The sequence below is a fragment of the Sceloporus occidentalis genome, unplaced genomic scaffold (genome assembly GCF_023333645.1).
Source record: "Sceloporus occidentalis isolate IW3139 unplaced genomic scaffold, rSceOcc1.0.p SCAF_6, whole genome shotgun sequence".
Lineage (NCBI taxonomy): Eukaryota > Metazoa > Chordata > Lepidosauria > Squamata > Phrynosomatidae > Sceloporus > Sceloporus occidentalis.
Window position 1 is genome coordinate 128,667,566 of NW_028316986.1, and position 17,218 is coordinate 128,684,783.

Genomic DNA, 17,218 nt, shown 5'->3' on the forward strand with positions numbered 1-17,218 from the left:
GATGGGTTAGAGCTGCTGGGTTGCTTTTTTTGGGGTTTTTTGCTGTTTGGGTAACATGCTCTGATGTGTGGATGATGGGTTAGAGCTGCTGGGTTGCTTTTTTGGGGGTTTTTTGCTGTTTGGGTAACATGCTCTGATGTGTGGATGATGGGTTAGAGCTGCTGGGTTGCTTTTTTGGGGGGTTTTTGCTGTTTGGGTAACATGCTCTGATGTGTGGATGATGGGTTAGAGCTGCTGGGTTGCTTTTTTGGGGGTTTTTTGCTGTTTGGGTAACATGCTCTGATGTGTGGATGATGGGTTAGAGCTGCTGGGTTGCTTTTTTGGGGTTTTTTGCTGTTTGGGTAACATGCTCTGATGTGTGGATGATGGGTTAGAGCTGCTGGGTTGCTTTTTTGGGGTTTTTTGCTGTTTGGGTAACATGCTCTGATGTGTGGATGATGGGTTAGAGCTGCTGGGTTGCTTTTTTGGGGTTTTTTGCTGTTTGGGTAACATGCTCTGATGTGTGGATGATGGGTTAGAGCTGCTGGGTTGCTTTTTTGGGGGTTTTTTGCTGTTTGGGTAACATGCTCTGATGTGTGGATGATGGGTTAGAGCTGCTGGGTTGCTTTTTTGGGGGTTTTTTGCTGTTTGGGTAACATGCTCTGATGTGTGGATGATGGGTTAGAGCTGCTGGGTTGCTTTTTTGGGGTTTTTTGCTGTTTGGGTAACATGCTCTGATGTGTGGATGATGGGTTAGAGCAGCTGGGTTGCTTTTTTTGGGGTTTTTTGCTGTTTGGGTAACATGCTCTGATGTGTGGATGATGGGTTAGAGCTGCTGGGTTGCTTTTTTTGGGGTTTTTTGCTGTTTGGGTAACATGCTCTGATGTGTGGATGATGGGTTAGAGCTGCTGGGTTGCTTTTTTTGGGGTTTTTTGCTGTTTGGGTAACATGCTCTGATGTGTGGATGATGGGTTAGAGCTGCTGGGTTGCTTTTTTGGGGGTTTTTTGCTGTTTGGGTAACATGCTCTGATGTGTGGATGATGGGTTAGAGCTGCTGGGTTGCTTTTTTGGGGTTTTTTGCTGTTTGGGTAACATGCTCTGATGTGTGGATGATGGGTTAGAGCTGCTGGGTTGCTTTTTTTGGGGTTTTTTGCTGTTTGGGTAACATGCTCTGATGTGTGGATGATGGGTTAGAGCTGCTGGGTTGCATTTTTGGGGTTTTTTTGCTGTTTGGGTAACATGCTCTGATGTGTGGATGATGGGTTAGAGCTGCTGGGTTGCTTTTTTTGGGGTTTTTTGCTGTTTGGGTAACATGCTCTGATGTGTGGATGATGGGTTAGAGCTGCTGGGTTGCATTTTTGGGGTTTTTTTGCTGTTTGGGTAACATGCTCTGATGTGTGGATGATGGGTTAGAGCTGCTGGGTTGCATTTTTGGGGGTTTTTTGCTGTTTGGGTAACATGCTCTGATGTGTGGATGATGGGTTAGAGCAGCTGGGTTGCTTTTTTTGGGGTTTTTTGCTGTTTGGGTAACATGCTCTGATGTGTGGATGATGGGTTAGAGCTGCTGGGTTGCTTTTTTTGGGGTTTTTTGCTGTTTGGGTAACATGCTCTGATGTGTGGATGATGGGTTAGAGCTGCTGGGTTGCTTTTTTTGGGGTTTTTTGCTGTTTGGGTAACATGCTCTGATGTGTGGATGATGGGTTAGAGCTGCTGGGTTGCTTTTTTGGGGTTTTTTTGCTGTTTGGGTGGCATGCTCTGAATTGGGGATGATGGGCTTCATTTGCTGCTTTGATTTCTTCATGGCTGTGCTGTTTTCAAAGTGTGGTGTGAGACTTTTAACACTTTGGCTATGGTCACATGTGGCCAGAGACTCTCACCATAGGGTGGCATTTTCTTATTTGGGGTTTTTGGCCTTATGGGCTTGTGTTCTTGTGTGCTTTGGCCATGGCTGTGATGATTTGAGAGTGTGGGGTGGGACTTTTGCAAGTTTGGGCCAGAGAGTGTGACCATGGGGGTGGGGGTGGTTTCCAATTGTGGCTTTTGCTTAGTGCCTGTGCCTTTTGTCCTTTTTAGGCTTGAGCTACTGTACAGTATGGCTCCCAAGCCAAGCGGTGAGAAGAAGAAGAGGGCTCCCTTGTCCTTGGAGGACAAGAAGGACATCATTGCCAAGCACGAGAGGGGCGTGCGCTTGGTGGACATTGCCAAGGAGTATGGACGCAACCCATCGACGATTGGCACTGTCCTCAAGCAGAAGGAGGCCATCAGAGCTGTTGTGGCTCCAGCGAAAGGCGTGACGACCATCGCCAAGCAGAGGACACCGAAGCATGAGGAGATGGAGCGCCTGCTTCTCCTCTGGATCAAGGAAAAGGAGCGAGTCGGGGACACTGTGACCACCTCGGTCATCTGCGAGAAGGCCACCGCCATCTACGAAGACCTGGCCAGCAAGGAGGCAGGCGAAGGAACTTCTTCGCAGGAGGAGCCAGCCACCCCGGACTTCAAAGCATCACGTGGCTGGTTCGACAGGTTCAAGAGGAGGACCGGGATCCACTCTGTCGTCCGTCACGGCGAGGCGTCCAGCGCAGACCACCAGGCCGCTGAAGCATTCGTCGTCGCGTTCAAGGCCATGGTGGAGGAGGAAGGCTACGTCCCGCAGCAAGTCTTCAACTGCGACGAGACGGGCCTCTTCTGGAAGAAGATGCCTCGCCGCACCTACATCACCCAGGAGGAGAGGAGACAGCCAGGCCACAAGCCAATGAAGGACCGCTTCACACTTGCGTTGTGTGCCAATGCCAGCGGGGACTGTAAGGTCAAGCCCCTGTTGGTGTACCACTCCGAGAATCCCAGGGCGTTCAAGGCACACAACATCCAGAAGGACAGGTTGCCAGTGATGTGGCGCTCCAATGGCCGCGCATGGGTGACACGCCTCCTTTTCGTCGAGTGGATCAACAGTGTCTTCGCCCCGACAGTGAAGCGGTACCTGGAGGAAGAAGATTTGCCCCTGAAGTGCCTCCTCCTCTTGGACAATGCTCCTGCGCACCCGCATGGCCTGGAGAAGGACATCCTCGCGGAGTTCTCCTTCATCAAGGTCCAGTTTCTGCCACCCAACACGACCTCCCTCTTGCAACCCATGGACCAGCAGGTGATCGCCAACTTCAAGAAGCTGTACACCAAGCACCTCTTCAAGCGTTGCTTCGATGTGACCGAGAGCACACAGCTGACCCTTCGTGAGTTCTGGAAGCAGCATTTTGACATCGTGGTGTGCTTAAAGATGGTGGACTTGGCCTGGCAGGCGATCACCAGGCGCAACCTGATTGCTGCGTGGAGGAAGCTGTGGCCTGATGCTTCTTCCTTGGAAGGGTCACAGTCCGAGGGTGCTGAGCCAGGTGAAGAGGAAGAGGTGCACGAGATCGTCTCCATCGCAAGGTCCCTGGGACTCGACGTGGACAACGAGGACGTGGAGGAACTCATCGAGGAGCACAACGAGGACCTGACAACAGAGGACCTGAAGGCCTTGGCGGCGATGCAACACTCGGCCGTGGATGAAGACGTGCTCCATTTCGACAGGGGCCAGGAGGAGGAGGCTGCGGGGGCATCTCTGCCAACGGCAGAAATTAAAGACATTTTGCGGCAATTCCACAATGTGGCTTCCTTTGTGGAGAAGCACCACCCTGAGCAGGTGCTCACCAGCCATGCCATTGCCCATTTTGATAATGTCTGCCTTAGCCATTTTAAGAACCTGCTTAAGGGCCGGCAAAAGCAGACATCCTTGGACCAGTTCTTCCCTAGAGCGGGAGAACCGTCATCCAAGAAGGCAAAAGGTGACCCTTAAAAAAAAGGTGACCCTAAAAAAAAACACCAAATTCTTTTTAAAAAAATGGTTAACTTTGTTAAATTGGTGGCATTGGCTGAATTGGTTAAATTGCTTGAATTGGCTAAATTGGCTGAAGTGGTTAAATTGCTTGAATTGGCTGAAGTGGTTAAATTGCTTGAATTGGCTGAAGTGGTTAAATTGCTTGAATTGGATAAATTGGCTGAAGTGGTTAAATTGCTTGAATTGGCTGAAGTGGTTAAATTGCTTGAATTGGTTTAAATTTGGCTTTTTGGGCTGCCCCTCTCCTCCTCCTCCTCCTCCTGCCTCACTCCGAGATGCCAGGACCAGATGCCAAGACCAGCAAAGATAAGAAAAACACTTTTGTACTGTATGGTCATGGGTGTGATGATTTCAAAGTGTGAGATGTGTTTGGCCTTGATTTGATGTGGGCCAGAGAGTGTGACCATGGGGTTGCTTTTTTAGATTTGGGGTTGCTTTGGTCATGGCTATGATGATTTGAGAGCTCCTCCTCCTCCTTCTCCTGCCTCACTCTGATGCCAAGACCAGCAAAGATAAGAAAAACACTTTTTTTCTTTATCCTTTAGAATGGGCCTGACCATGGGGTGGCATGTTCAGATTTGGGGTTTCTGGCCTTTGAGTTTGGGTTCTGGGGTGGTTTGGTCATGGGTGTGATGATTTCAAAGTGTGAGATGTGAGGTTTGCATGTTTGGCCTTGATTTGATGTGGGCCAGAGAGTGTGACCATGGGGTGGCATGTTCAGATTTGGGGTTTCTGGCCTTTGAGTTTGGGTTCTGGGGTGGCTTGGTCATGGCTGTGATGTTTTCAAAGTGTGGGCATCGATTTTTGCAAGTTTGGCCTTGCTTTGATGTGGGCCAGACAGTGTGACTTTGGGGTGGCATTTTCAGATTTTGGGTTTCTGGCCTATGGGCTTGAGTTCTTGTGTGCTTTGGCCATGGCTGTGATGATTTGAGAGTGTGGGGTGGGACTTTTGCAAGTTTGGGCCAGAGAGTGTGACCATGGGGTGGCATGTTCAGATTTGGGGTTTCTGGCCTTTGAGTTTGGGTTCTGGGGTGGCATGGTCATGGGTGTGATGATTTCAAAGTGTGGGCATCGATTTTTGCAAGTTTGGCCTTGATTTGATGTGGGCCAGAGAGTGTGACCATGGGGTGGCATGTTCAGATTTGGGGTTTCTGGCCTTTGAGTTTGGGTTCTGGGGTGGTTTGGTCATGGGTGTGATGATTTCAAAGTGTGGGCATCGATTTTTGCAAGTTTGGCCTTGATTTGATGTGGGCCAGAGAGTGTGACCATGGGGTGGCATGTTCAGATTTGGGGTTTCTGGCCTTTGAGTTTGGGTTCTGGGGTGGTTTGGTCATGGGTGTGATGATTTCAAAGTGTGGGCATCGATTTTTGCAAGTTTGGCCTTGATTTGATGTGGGCCAGAGAGTGTGACCATGGGGTGGCATGTTCAGATTTGGGGTTTCTGGCCTTTGAGTTTGGGTTCTGGGGTGGCATGGTCATGGGTGTGATGATTTCAAAGTGTGAGATGTGAGGTTTGCATGTTTGGCCTTGATTTGATGTGGGCCAGAGAGTGTGACCATGGGGTGGCATGTTCAGATTTGGGGTTTCTGGCCTTTGAGTTTGGGTTCTGGGGTGGCATGGTCATGGGTGTGATGATTTCAAAGTGTGAGATGTGAGGTTTGCATGTTTGGCCTTGATTTGATGTGGGCCAGAGAGTGTGACCATGGGGTGGCATGTTCAGATTTGGGGTTTCTGGCCTTTGAGTTTGGGTTCTGGGGTGGCTTGGTCATGGCTGTGATGTTTTCAAAGTGTGGGCATCGATTTTTGCAAGTTTGGCCTTGCTTTGATGTGGGCCAGACAGTGTGACTTTGGGGTGGCATTTTCAGATTTTGGGTTTCTGGCCTATGGGCTTGAGTTCTTGTGTGCTTTGGCCATGGCTGTGATGATTTGAGAGTGTGGGGTGGGACTTTTGCAAGTTTGGGCCAGAGAGTGTGACCATGGGGTGGCATGTTCAGATTTGGGGTTTCTGGCCTTTGAGTTTGGGTTCTGGGGTGGTTTGGTCATGGGTGTGATGATTTCAAACTGTGGGCATCGATTTTTGCAAGTTTGGCCTTGATTTGATGTGGGCCAGAGAGTGTGACCATGGGGTGGCATGTTCAGATTTGGGGTTTCTGGCCTTTGAGTTTGGGTTCTGGGGTGGCATGGTCATGGGTGTGATGATTTCAAAGTGTGGGCATCGATTTTTGCAAGTTTGGCCTTGATTTGATGTGGGCCAGAGAGTGTGACCATGGGGTGGCATGTTCAGATTTGGGGTTTCTGGCCTTTGAGTTTGGGTTCTGGGGTGGTTTGGTCATGGGTGTGATGATTTCAAACTGTGGGCATCGATTTTTGCAAGTTTGGCCTTGATTTGATGTGGGCCAGAGAGTGTGACCATGGGGTGGCATGTTCAGATTTGGGGTTTCTGGCCTTTGAGTTTGGGTTCTGGGGTGGTTTGGTCATGGGTGTGATGATTTCAAAGTGTGGGCATCGATTTTTGCAAGTTTGGCCTTGATTTGATGTGGGCCAGAGAGTGTGACCATGGGGTGGCATGTTCAGATTTGGGGTTTCTGGCCTTTGAGTTTGGGTTCTGGGGTGGCATGGTCATGGGTGTGATGATTTCAAAGTGTGAGATGTGAGGTTTGCATGTTTGGCCTTGATTTGATGTGGGCCAGAGAGTGTGACCATGGGGTGGCATGTTCAGATTTGGGGTTTCTGGCCTTTGAGTTTGGGTTCTGGGGTGGCATGGTCATGGGTGTGATGATTTCAAAGTGTGAGATGTGAGGTTTGCATGTTTGGCCTTGATTTGATGTGGGCCAGAGAGTGTGACCATGGGGTGGCATGTTCAGATTTGGGGTTTCTGGCCTTTGAGTTTGGGTTCTGGGGTGGCTTGGTCATGGCTGTGATGTTTTCAAAGTGTGGGCATCGATTTTTGCAAGTTTGGCCTTGCTTTGATGTGGGCCAGACAGTGTGACTTTGGGGTGGCATTTTCAGATTTTGGGTTTCTGGCCTATGGGCTTGAGTTCTTGTGTGCTTTGGCCATGGCTGTGATGATTTGAGAGTGTGGGGTGGGACTTTTGCAAGTTTGGGCCAGAGAGTGTGACCATGGGGTGGCATGTTCAGATTTGGGGTTTCTGGCCTTTGAGTTTGGGTTCTGGGGTGGTTTGGTCATGGGTGTGATGATTTCAAACTGTGGGCATCGATTTTTGCAAGTTTGGCCTTGATTTGATGTGGGCCAGAGAGTGTGACCATGGGGTGGCATGTTCAGATTTGGGGTTTCTGGCCTTTGAGTTTGGGTTCTGGGGTGGCATGGTCATGGGTGTGATGATTTCAAAGTGTGGGCATCGATTTTTGCAAGTTTGGCCTTGATTTGATGTGGGCCAGAGAGTGTGACCATGGGGTGGCATGTTCAGATTTGGGGTTTCTGGCCTTTGAGTTTGGGTTCTGGGGTGGTTTGGTCATGGGTGTGATGATTTCAAACTGTGGGCATCGATTTTTGCAAGTTTGGCCTTGATTTGATGTGGGCCAGAGAGTGTGACCATGGGGTGGCATGTTCAGATTTGGGGTTTCTGGCCTTTGAGTTTGGGTTCTGGGGTGGTTTGGTCATGGGTGTGATGATTTCAAAGTGTGGGCATCGATTTTTGCAAGTTTGGCCTTGATTTGATGTGGGCCAGAGAGTGTGACCATGGGGTGGCATGTTCAGATTTGGGGTTTCTGGCCTTTGAGTTTGGGTTCTGGGGTGGCATGGTCATGGGTGTGATGATTTCAAAGTGTGAGATGTGAGGTTTGCATGTTTGGCCTTGATTTGATGTGGGCCAGAGAGTGTGACCATGGGGTGGCATGTTCAGATTTGGGGTTTCTGGCCTTTGAGTTTGGGTTCTGGGGTGGCATGGTCATGGGTGTGATGATTTCAAAGTGTGAGATGTGAGGTTTGCATGTTTGGCCTTGATTTGATGTGGGCCAGACAGTGTGACTTTGGGGTGGCATTTTCAGATTTGGGGTTTCTGGCCTATGGGCTTGAGTTCTTGTGTGCTTTGGCCATGGCTGTGATGATTTGAGAGTGTGGGGTGGGACTTTTGCAAGTTTGGGCCAGAGAGTGTGACCATGGGGTTGCTTTTTTAGATTTGGGGTGCTTTGGTCATGGGTGTGATGATTTGAGAGCTCATCCTCCTCCTCCTGCCTGACTCTGAGATGCCAGAACCATCAAAGAGAGAAAAAAACTTTTTTTCTTTATCCTTTAGAAAGTTTAGAATGGACCTGTCAGTCATTGTTAAGATCATTAGAAAGTTTAGAATGGACCTGTCAGTCATTGTTAAGATCCTTAGAAAGTTTAGAATGGACCTGCCAGTCATTGTTAAGATCATTAGAAAGTTTAGAATGGACCTGCCAGTCATTGTTAAGCTCTTTAGTGCCTCAGGCAACTTTGTATTACATTGTATTGTAGGGTACTTAGCTTAATAGGCCTCTATTGTGACTTTGTTTTGACTTGCAGGTTCAGTCTGAGGTCATGGAACGCATTAGTTATTTTCAATGGGAAAAGCGTTTCGGGTTACGAAATTTTCGGCTTACGAAAGGAATAGCGGAACGAATTAATTTCGTAACCCGGGGTAGCAGTGTATTTTGGCCATATCATGAGAAGACGTGACCTCTCAGTCATGAAAACACAATAATGCTTGGCTAGGTGGAAGGTGAGAGACTGTGTGGTGTAGTGGTTTGAGCATTGGACGAGGACTCTGGTGACCAGGGTTCGAATCCCGGCTCATCCATGGAAAACTACTTGGTGACCTTGGGCAAGTCACACTCTCTCAGCCTCAGAGGATGGCAATGGAAAAACCCCTCTGAAGAAACTTGCAAAGAAAACTTTTTGATAGGGTTGCCGTAAGTCAGAAATGACCTGAAGTCACAAACAACAACAACAAAATGTAGAAGCTGGTAGGTAAAGAGGAGGATCACATTCTAGATTGATATAATCAATCTAGAGGCCACAATCTTAAGAATGTAAGATCTGAGCGGGGCTGTTGATGACAGGTTGACTTGGAGGTCTCTCATTCTTGGGACTGCCATAAGTCAAAGTTGATGGAGTGTAGAGTTAATAACTCTACACTCCATCAGACCAATAGTCAATTTGGCCTTATGCCACCTACTTCAATGGTCAGCAAGCACCCTCTAAACTCTTGGGTACAGTTTTTTCTCAACATTACTGTTTTGGTTCATTTTATTTAAAGAAGCCAGAGGCTGAACACGGGACCTTAGAGGTCAAATAGATTAATAAGGTGCCTAAGTGAGTTTCATCTTTGTAATAGAAGAGTAACAATTGAATCTTATTGCCCTGGGGAAGGTTTCTAATCGAAACACATTTAGCACTCGGTTGTTTTTACTCAGCCAGGGGAAAAAGAAAAGCATCAACTTGAGGTTTCATCTCCTTTTCTAGATTTAGTATTTTATACTGTCCAGTCTCTGTGTGTGTTTGGGGGGTGGGGGTGGTGTGGTAGGAGGGGTCCATGATCTACAAGCCAGTTAACGTACCGTACAGAATGCAAAAAATGGCCATATTGTCACCACCTCAGTACCTACCTTGTTCTCCAATTGCATAGGAGATTAGTCTCTGCAGTCTAATGCAGAACCACTAGTGGAGTGAAGCTAACTCTACCCTGACAGTTGTAATATGTAGGAACTGATTTGGATGGATGATGTATCAAAGGAATCTTTATACCTGTGCAAGGTTCCTGGCCATAGTGTAAGTAATTGTCTTTTTCTGGCCTCAGAGACAATCATTTGAAAAAGTTCAGACCTCCTATGTGACCTTCCCTCATTGATGAGTGAGATAAGATTAAATGTTGAAATGTACTAAAAGAAACTGGGAGAAAAAACTGCAGATCCCAGAGGTAAAAGAATCAGTGTGACAAAAGGTTCAAATTCCTAAAATTGAAGCAGTAACTTCAGAGAATGATTTTTTTTCTTGAAATTGAGGTAAGGACCAAATGACCCCAATCCCACTTTTCACTTGTCTTTTGGCTCCTCCTTCTCTGCTACTATTTATGTAAGACAAACATACATGTTAACTCCATCAGTTAAATAATATTTATGAAATTTTCCAATCCACCATTCATCCAGAAGGATCTTAGGTCAGAGTATACAGTGCGCCTGCGTAGTATGCGTGCACACTATACACAATTTCCAGCTTATGCTGAAGCCGCATGACAGTAAAACATATGGCGGCGTGCCTGTGGCACACATGACACGAGCCATCGTGAGCACGTGCTCCATTTTTTCAATGAGGCACAAGCATATGCGGAATTCCTCTTACATGAAGAGATCAGGAACAGTTTCCCTGCATAAAGGAAGGGCTCACTGCAATATCAAAAAGACATTGTAATAAAAGCAGTGCACCACAACACATCAACTTTTTGACCATAAAACTAACCCTCCAACCCGAGCACAAAATGAAACTATAGCATAGCTGAAGCCATAAAATGCCTGGGCCTATATAAATATTTTGAGCTGACACTGAAAAGACTGCAGAATGGGTACCAAACAAATTTGCTAAGGGAGTGGGTGTCAAAGTGTGGGTGCCACCAGAGTAAAGCCCCTATACTTTCTACACAGATAGTATACCTTGCCAATTAACTGTATTTACAGAATGAACACATCGGAAAATCTTAATGCCTGGACAGAATGATATAGGGAAAGATGTTCCTTTAAATATTTGCTTTAAGGTATCTGCTTTAAAGTACTTTAAAGCTAAATGCCGGTATCCTCAGTAAGGATCAGAACTGAATAGGCTACCAATAAAAGTCTTTAAGAAGTGGTTTCAAATGGCTCCACCTAGCTGAATCATTCAGAATTCTAGCTACTGAATTCTTAAAGCAATTGAAGTTTCTGAGTTGCCTTTTAGGGCCAATTTAATATACAATGCATTACAACACTTTAGCTAGTGTTTACTAGAGCCTGGATCACTATGGCCAAGCTAGCCTTCATCCAGATCATTACCATTTTCATCAAATGTCCTAGAATTTATACAGCCACAAATGACATGGAGAAACAAATGTTGGTGCCTCTGCCACCTCACCCATACCCTGAATTACTTCTTCCATAAGATTCTTACAGATGCTGAAAATAGCATGGCACAGAAAATTATCTCTTGTGGGATCCAACAGTCATTGGGTAGTGCAAACAATCTGTTAATACTGTGTTGGGAACTCACCCTGAGGCATGAGCTGAACCATCATATCACCATGTCACTTAATCCCAACCTGGAGAATCAGTCTAATAGGTTTCTGCAGTTAATACCTTGGCTCCGCAAGGAAATATAGGTAACTGTGCAACAATTATTACTACAGTGGCCTTTTGGTTTGGTTCCTCTGGAGTTTGGTTCCAGGACCCCAACCCATGGATTACAAAAGTCTGTGGATGTTGAAGTCCCATTATATAAAATAGTAGCAATGGTGTAGTAAAATAGCTTCCCTTATATAAAATAGCAAAATCAAAGTCTGCTTTTTGGAATTAAAAAATTCCAAGAGGATGTTGCATCCATGGATACAGTGTTGACTGTACCTCCAAGGTACAATGATGATTTCTTGAAGTGTCATTTCATGGCCACTTCTTTCAATATGTCTGCAACTACTCTTTCTTTCAAACAGCTATTAATCACTCCATTAAGTCAATTCCCTTCAGCATAATGTTAGCATCCCACATGAATAAGAATCAAGAATCCAGGTGGTCTGACAAAAGCATGCCATTCGCATCTTCAAGCTGCATAAAGTTCAGACTTCCCATACAGGCAGACTAGATGGTGCTCTGGACAGCACCACAGGAAGCAGATCAGTGATAGCATCAAGGTGACAACAAATGTTGAGTGACTCTATCCACAAACAGGTTCACACTGAGGTTTCCAAAATATCCCTTCCACTGAGTAGACCTATTTATCTGTTGCTGGATCATGTTTGTAATCATCACTGCCACTATGTTGGCATTATCATGTGCTCTTCCTTGTGCCTGTCATTGTGAGACTTCTTGCACCATCTGTATTCTACTTGTTATCCATATGATAATGATGTGATGCATTACATGGTCCAGGACAGGGTTATGAAATCTTATGGTTATAGTTACCAAATTCAGAGGTTTGGTAACTTAAATCTTACTATACTTTTCTGGAGTTGGCAGTGCATAAACATGAACCCTTAAATACTAACAAACTATTTTCTTGCTAGATCAGCCCCAAAGAGACTGTGAAACATAAGCTGCAAAATGTCACTCATTTTTGAAGGATGTGAAGACATCCTAGCTTTGTATGATTTAGGAACAGTGAATCAGACTCTCAATCTGCCATGTATGGAAAATCTGATGTTATATAATGGAGTCATAGTATAAGCACAGGGTGATGGAGAGCTGGAGAAATATCCAAGCCTTACTATTATACATCTGTTCAATAGCACAATGCTGCACATTTTATTTAGATTTATAAATTCTAAGTATCTTTCCGTTCCAGCACACTGGGAGCTTTCACTGTAATTTAAAACCTACAGTATCAGAATACAAATTCCATAACATAATCAAATAGAGTAAAATACCCCATCATAAATCACAGCTGAGGGGGGAAGCGAAAGAGTAATGAATCATAAAAACACCCTCAGTTAGCACTATGTCCCTACCTCCATTCTCCCCCTCAAGATGCATAGAGAGAAAGTGACAGCAAAATGTAAGAAGGAAAAAAAGAAGAATCCTTTTCTGACCTCTTGTGGGTGATCAGCCTAAGCTCTGAAGCAGAAGGAAAAACTACCAGTCCCATAAAATGTATAGACAGCACACAGGGGTGAGGGCCATATAATAAATTACACAGCCACAACAAATGGTATTTAGCATCAATCTTTTATGGTCCCACCTACTCTCCGATGACTAATCCATCTCCCTCTGGATTGTTTCTGTTATTGAAAATCTTTAAGAAGCTTCAAGGAACAGCCATTTTAAAACTACCAGTGAAACATTTCATTCCCTGAAATTTGGAACACTTTACCAATGTAAATTATTGGTATGTCAGTAAATTATTGTATGTCAGTTTCAGGGATCCCTAAAACATTTTGACTGAAAGGCAAAAACACTTTGTGGAGGTGAAGAGGAGAAACTGACCCAGATGTTTGTACAAGAGACTCCTGAAGAGGCTAAAATAACAGGGGACTACACTGTGCAAAATCCCCTCTCGCTCCTTTAGCGACATAAATATACATACAAGAGTGACCTATTGGTAATTCCCTTCTGTTTCTCAATATGCTTTAAATGCAGATGTGTACAGCAGAGAATCGGACTGCATGAATGCACTGTGCTAAACTAAAAAGTATCAAGGGGTTCTGCAACATTTCATTAATTTAACAGGTGACCCGAGACTCTGTGGCTGTTTGATACAGTTTGTCCTTTCAAAGCCATCTAAGGAAGAAACTACATATTACTAGAAATACAGAGCTGTCCCTAAAGAGGTAGTCCTATGACAAGTTGTCCCCTTCTAAACCTGTACTCTGGTTTTTTGAAGCACTATGTTACATAGCAATAGCAAGTACATTACTATATTGCTTATCAGTGCACTTAAGCACTCCCTAAGCGGTTTACAATGTGTAAGCTACTTGCCCCAACAAGCTGGATACTCAATTTAGCGACCTTGGAAGGATGCCAGGCTGAGTTGACCCTGAGCCCTTGGTTGGTACTGAAGTCACAACCTTCTGGTTTATGAGTGAGTGGCTGCAGTACTGGCATTCAATCACTGCACCACCAGGGCGCTTACATCTTCCTACTTGCACTGTATCTACCACATTGGCTGCCTCTAGTAGAGAAATGTAAATGCTATAGAAGTAGAAAGAAAGATGTAACATGGGACTTAGTATTTTGAGTGGCAGCCAACTTTTCTTCCCCTCCAACAGCATTAATAACATAGTATTTCTTACTTTGGACAAGAATAAGGAAAATGGTTGTATATAGACTTTTTTTTGGATAATCTCATAAGATCAGTTTCAGTTGGCAGCAATGGGAGCATTTTCCAGATACCCATGGCAACATGGGACAAATTACATTAGGAACACAGTGAGGGAAGGACTTAACTATTCCTGCACCTTCTTATTATTATTATTATTATTATTATTATTATTATTATCCTTTATTTATAAAGTGCTGTCAATTTACACAACACTGTACATAGAAACTTTTAGTTAGACGGTTCCCTGCCCGCAGGCTTACAATCTAAAAAGACACGACACAAAAGGAGAAGGGAGAGGTGGTGGGGAAGGGGATCACCTCTTTCCTATAGTCCTGTCCTTGCTCATGAGCTGCTGCCACAACTTTCTGCATTTTTAAAGCATGTATACTAAATGCAGGAGGGTACCTAGGCTGACCTTAACATAATACCCTGATGGTAATTAACTATAATCTCTGTGTTCTTGCACTTCAGTTGCAGTGTCCACAGAACCCAGTACTGAATGCTGAGGATTCCAGCCACAGTGATCTCATACCCACATAGATACTTATGTTCTATTTGACATCTCACTTTAGCAGCTCTCCCATACAAAATTTCATGCTACATGCAGTTTCATTTGCGTCTCTCTGTGTGTGTTATTTCTAGCATATTAAGATAAGTAGATGTCTGCATTTAGCCCTTCTATACAGTATTTCATTGCCCCAGGTAAAAACTGCATCAGCTGAGCAACTCAAGGAACTGCACATCTTTCCCTAACTGAATCATTTTCAAGATTTAGCTGTCTACAGATGTGAACTTCTTCCAAGAAGAAGCTTACAGGACTGTCTCTTGAGTGTGCTCATACTGTCAAAACACCAGGCATCACCCTTTTACAAATGGGCCCTAGAAAGATTAAAAAATATATGCTGTAATGAAGTAGCACTAGTTTTTCTCTAGTATATTCATAGAAAGGTTTATAAGGAGAATGAATGTTCTTCATACTTTCCCAAAAAGAGTACAATTAAAGAAAACATATTCTCCAACACTGACCTTCACACAACAGGAGACTGCATATATTTCTTTGAAAGTCAGCCCCGCTATATTAAATGGAGCTTACTTCCAAGAGTGTGTGCACAGGCCCACACAGTCATGCAGCACAGTGCAATGCATATTTATTCAAAAGTGTTCAATGGGCCTTATTTACTAGGATGTGCGCTCAGAATCACAACCTCAGACAATCCATTAATTTTAATGACAACAATCCGTTGTGCTCACTGATGTTTGAAAAAGGACTACAGATGATTATATTATGAATCCATCACATCCACATGGAAAACACATACTAACATTTCCACAATAGTCTCAAAGATTGAGTCCTCTGTGTTTTGTTTACATGGATCCAGGGGATTTAGTCTATTAATGCTGGAAATTAATCATCTATTTGACAAACTGAGATTATCAGTTTTGCATCAAAATTATATTGATATAAACTGTGAATAAGAAAGCTTGTTAATAGATGCATTTCTGGATATCAGTTTTGAAGTCAATAACTAAAATCTATCTGATCAACCACATGAAGTATTACACTTTATTATTTAAAAGGGCAACAATGATGTGCTCAGTAACATGTCGCCCAGCAACAAGCTCTCTAGTAACAACAGAAGAGAGACAGATTTAATCCTGATGAGGCATTTTAAAATCACATGCTTTCCAAGCATTTCTATGGATTCCTGGGAACCACATGGGAATAATAAGTTTCTAAGAGATCATTCCCATAACAAATTATGATAGGCAACTTTTGTTAGATTTGTGTCTAAGGCAAAAACATGGTCTCAAAATCAGCACTGCAACTCATACACGTATGTATTTCATTTCATGCACAGCACATTTTCTGTGCCTCATAATCATCCCTTTGTATCTATTGGCTACTCAAACATTTTGATGTGGTGTGGAATTTTAAATCCCAAATAATGGCAGTAAACATCTGTTACTTACATTTTTGAATCATCCCACAGTGCACAATAGGGATTCAATGTGCCCTGGAAAGAAAGAAATATTCACAACCATCAAAATATGTTATTTACTTGCAGAGAGAATTAAAAATGCAGATTTTTTTAAATGTCAAAAAGTTCTTAATCTTGAATTTTCAAAAACAAAGAACTTACACAGCCACTCCTTATACAGCCCTTGCTAATAAGACAAAAGAACAACAGCAGCAACCCTGTGAGCTTTCCCCCCCTCTGGGTTGCAAGTATGGGGACAGGATCAACCATCTTAACCTCTCCAATTCATGAACTGCCAAGCACAGTATAAGACCTTTGAGGCAAGCAACCAAATGCAAGTGTTATCAAATATTGTCCATTATGTTGACTCAAGGAAATAAACCCTATTGCAGTGGTGGCAATAAGTTTTAGGAGCCTCAAGAAATGGCAATTCATATTTTAAAGAGGTTCCATGGACACTCTGCATATCAACAAATATCCCTGTTTGAAAACCAGACATGGATTTTTAGATACTTCTTTTTCTTTTTAGACATTGTTGGCTGTCTGTGGAGCCTCCAATGAGCCCCAAGGTTAGAATAGTCCCCCTGACACACACACACACACACACTTATACCTGTCACAGTTAAGGAGTAAGTTACATGTTTACCCTTTTGGGATCTTCTTTGTCTTCTTCTTTTATTAGAACATCAAGTTTTACTAACCAAAACATGTTGCAAGGAAAATACACTGAGTATTACAGAATTTAGGGCTAAGGCATTTGCTCTGAAATACCGTAGTTTGCATGATTTCATGCTGCGTCTATTTTTTTAATCATAAACTTGCTGTTACCTCATGCCTTTTTTACTATGAGGTTGCATCTATCATTATGGTCAACGTTCAATTTAATTCCAATTAAAGTAGATCCACTGAATAAACAGAATTTACATTAGTGTTGATTTAAAAAGCACCTGTGGATTCAATGGGTTTACTCTAGCTAGGCCCAGAAATTGGATCTGAGTCATTCTTAGTAAACAATTGGGAATTAGAAATCCTTGCTGATTTACTGCAAATCACTCAAGAGATCTATCAGTACATCTTAACTTGTTTTCTGCATGCTCCTGTTGTATGTTACAAATGTAGAATTAATTCTATATCTTATGCCTACTAACTATGATTAAATTGTGCTCTGATTGGGGACATGCTCATTTAAATTATTAGTTCCCAAAGGGGGAAACAAATCATTTACTCAATTTTCTCTCCACTCTGTGAACATCTCCGAAAACTTCATACCTTTCAAACACATTCTCACAAAGGTAAGAAAGTCCCCCCTTCCGTTTCCCCTGCTTCTCCCAACCTAGGCATATAGTGGCCAAGGGAGGCAGCCAAGGATCATCGCTGGCTTTGTTCTGATAGCCAGTGCACAATGGCTGCATC

The 17,218-nt window shown here is 43.9% G+C and overlaps 1 protein-coding gene across 4 annotated transcripts in view; it reads right to left on the reverse strand.

The window, feature by feature from the left end:
* Nucleotides 1-17,218, reverse strand: part of LOC149311395 (adhesion G protein-coupled receptor B3) — a 640,955-nt gene that overhangs the window by 268,379 nt on the left and 355,358 nt on the right. For all 4 annotated transcript variants that reach the window (XM_089530992.1, XM_089530991.1, XM_089530988.1 and 1 more), the window contains one exon: nucleotides 15,798-15,841. In XM_089530992.1, the coding sequence (XP_089387118.1) occupies nucleotides 15,798-15,841 (44 nt within the window). The remainder of the gene's footprint in view (nucleotides 1-15,797; nucleotides 15,842-17,218) is intronic.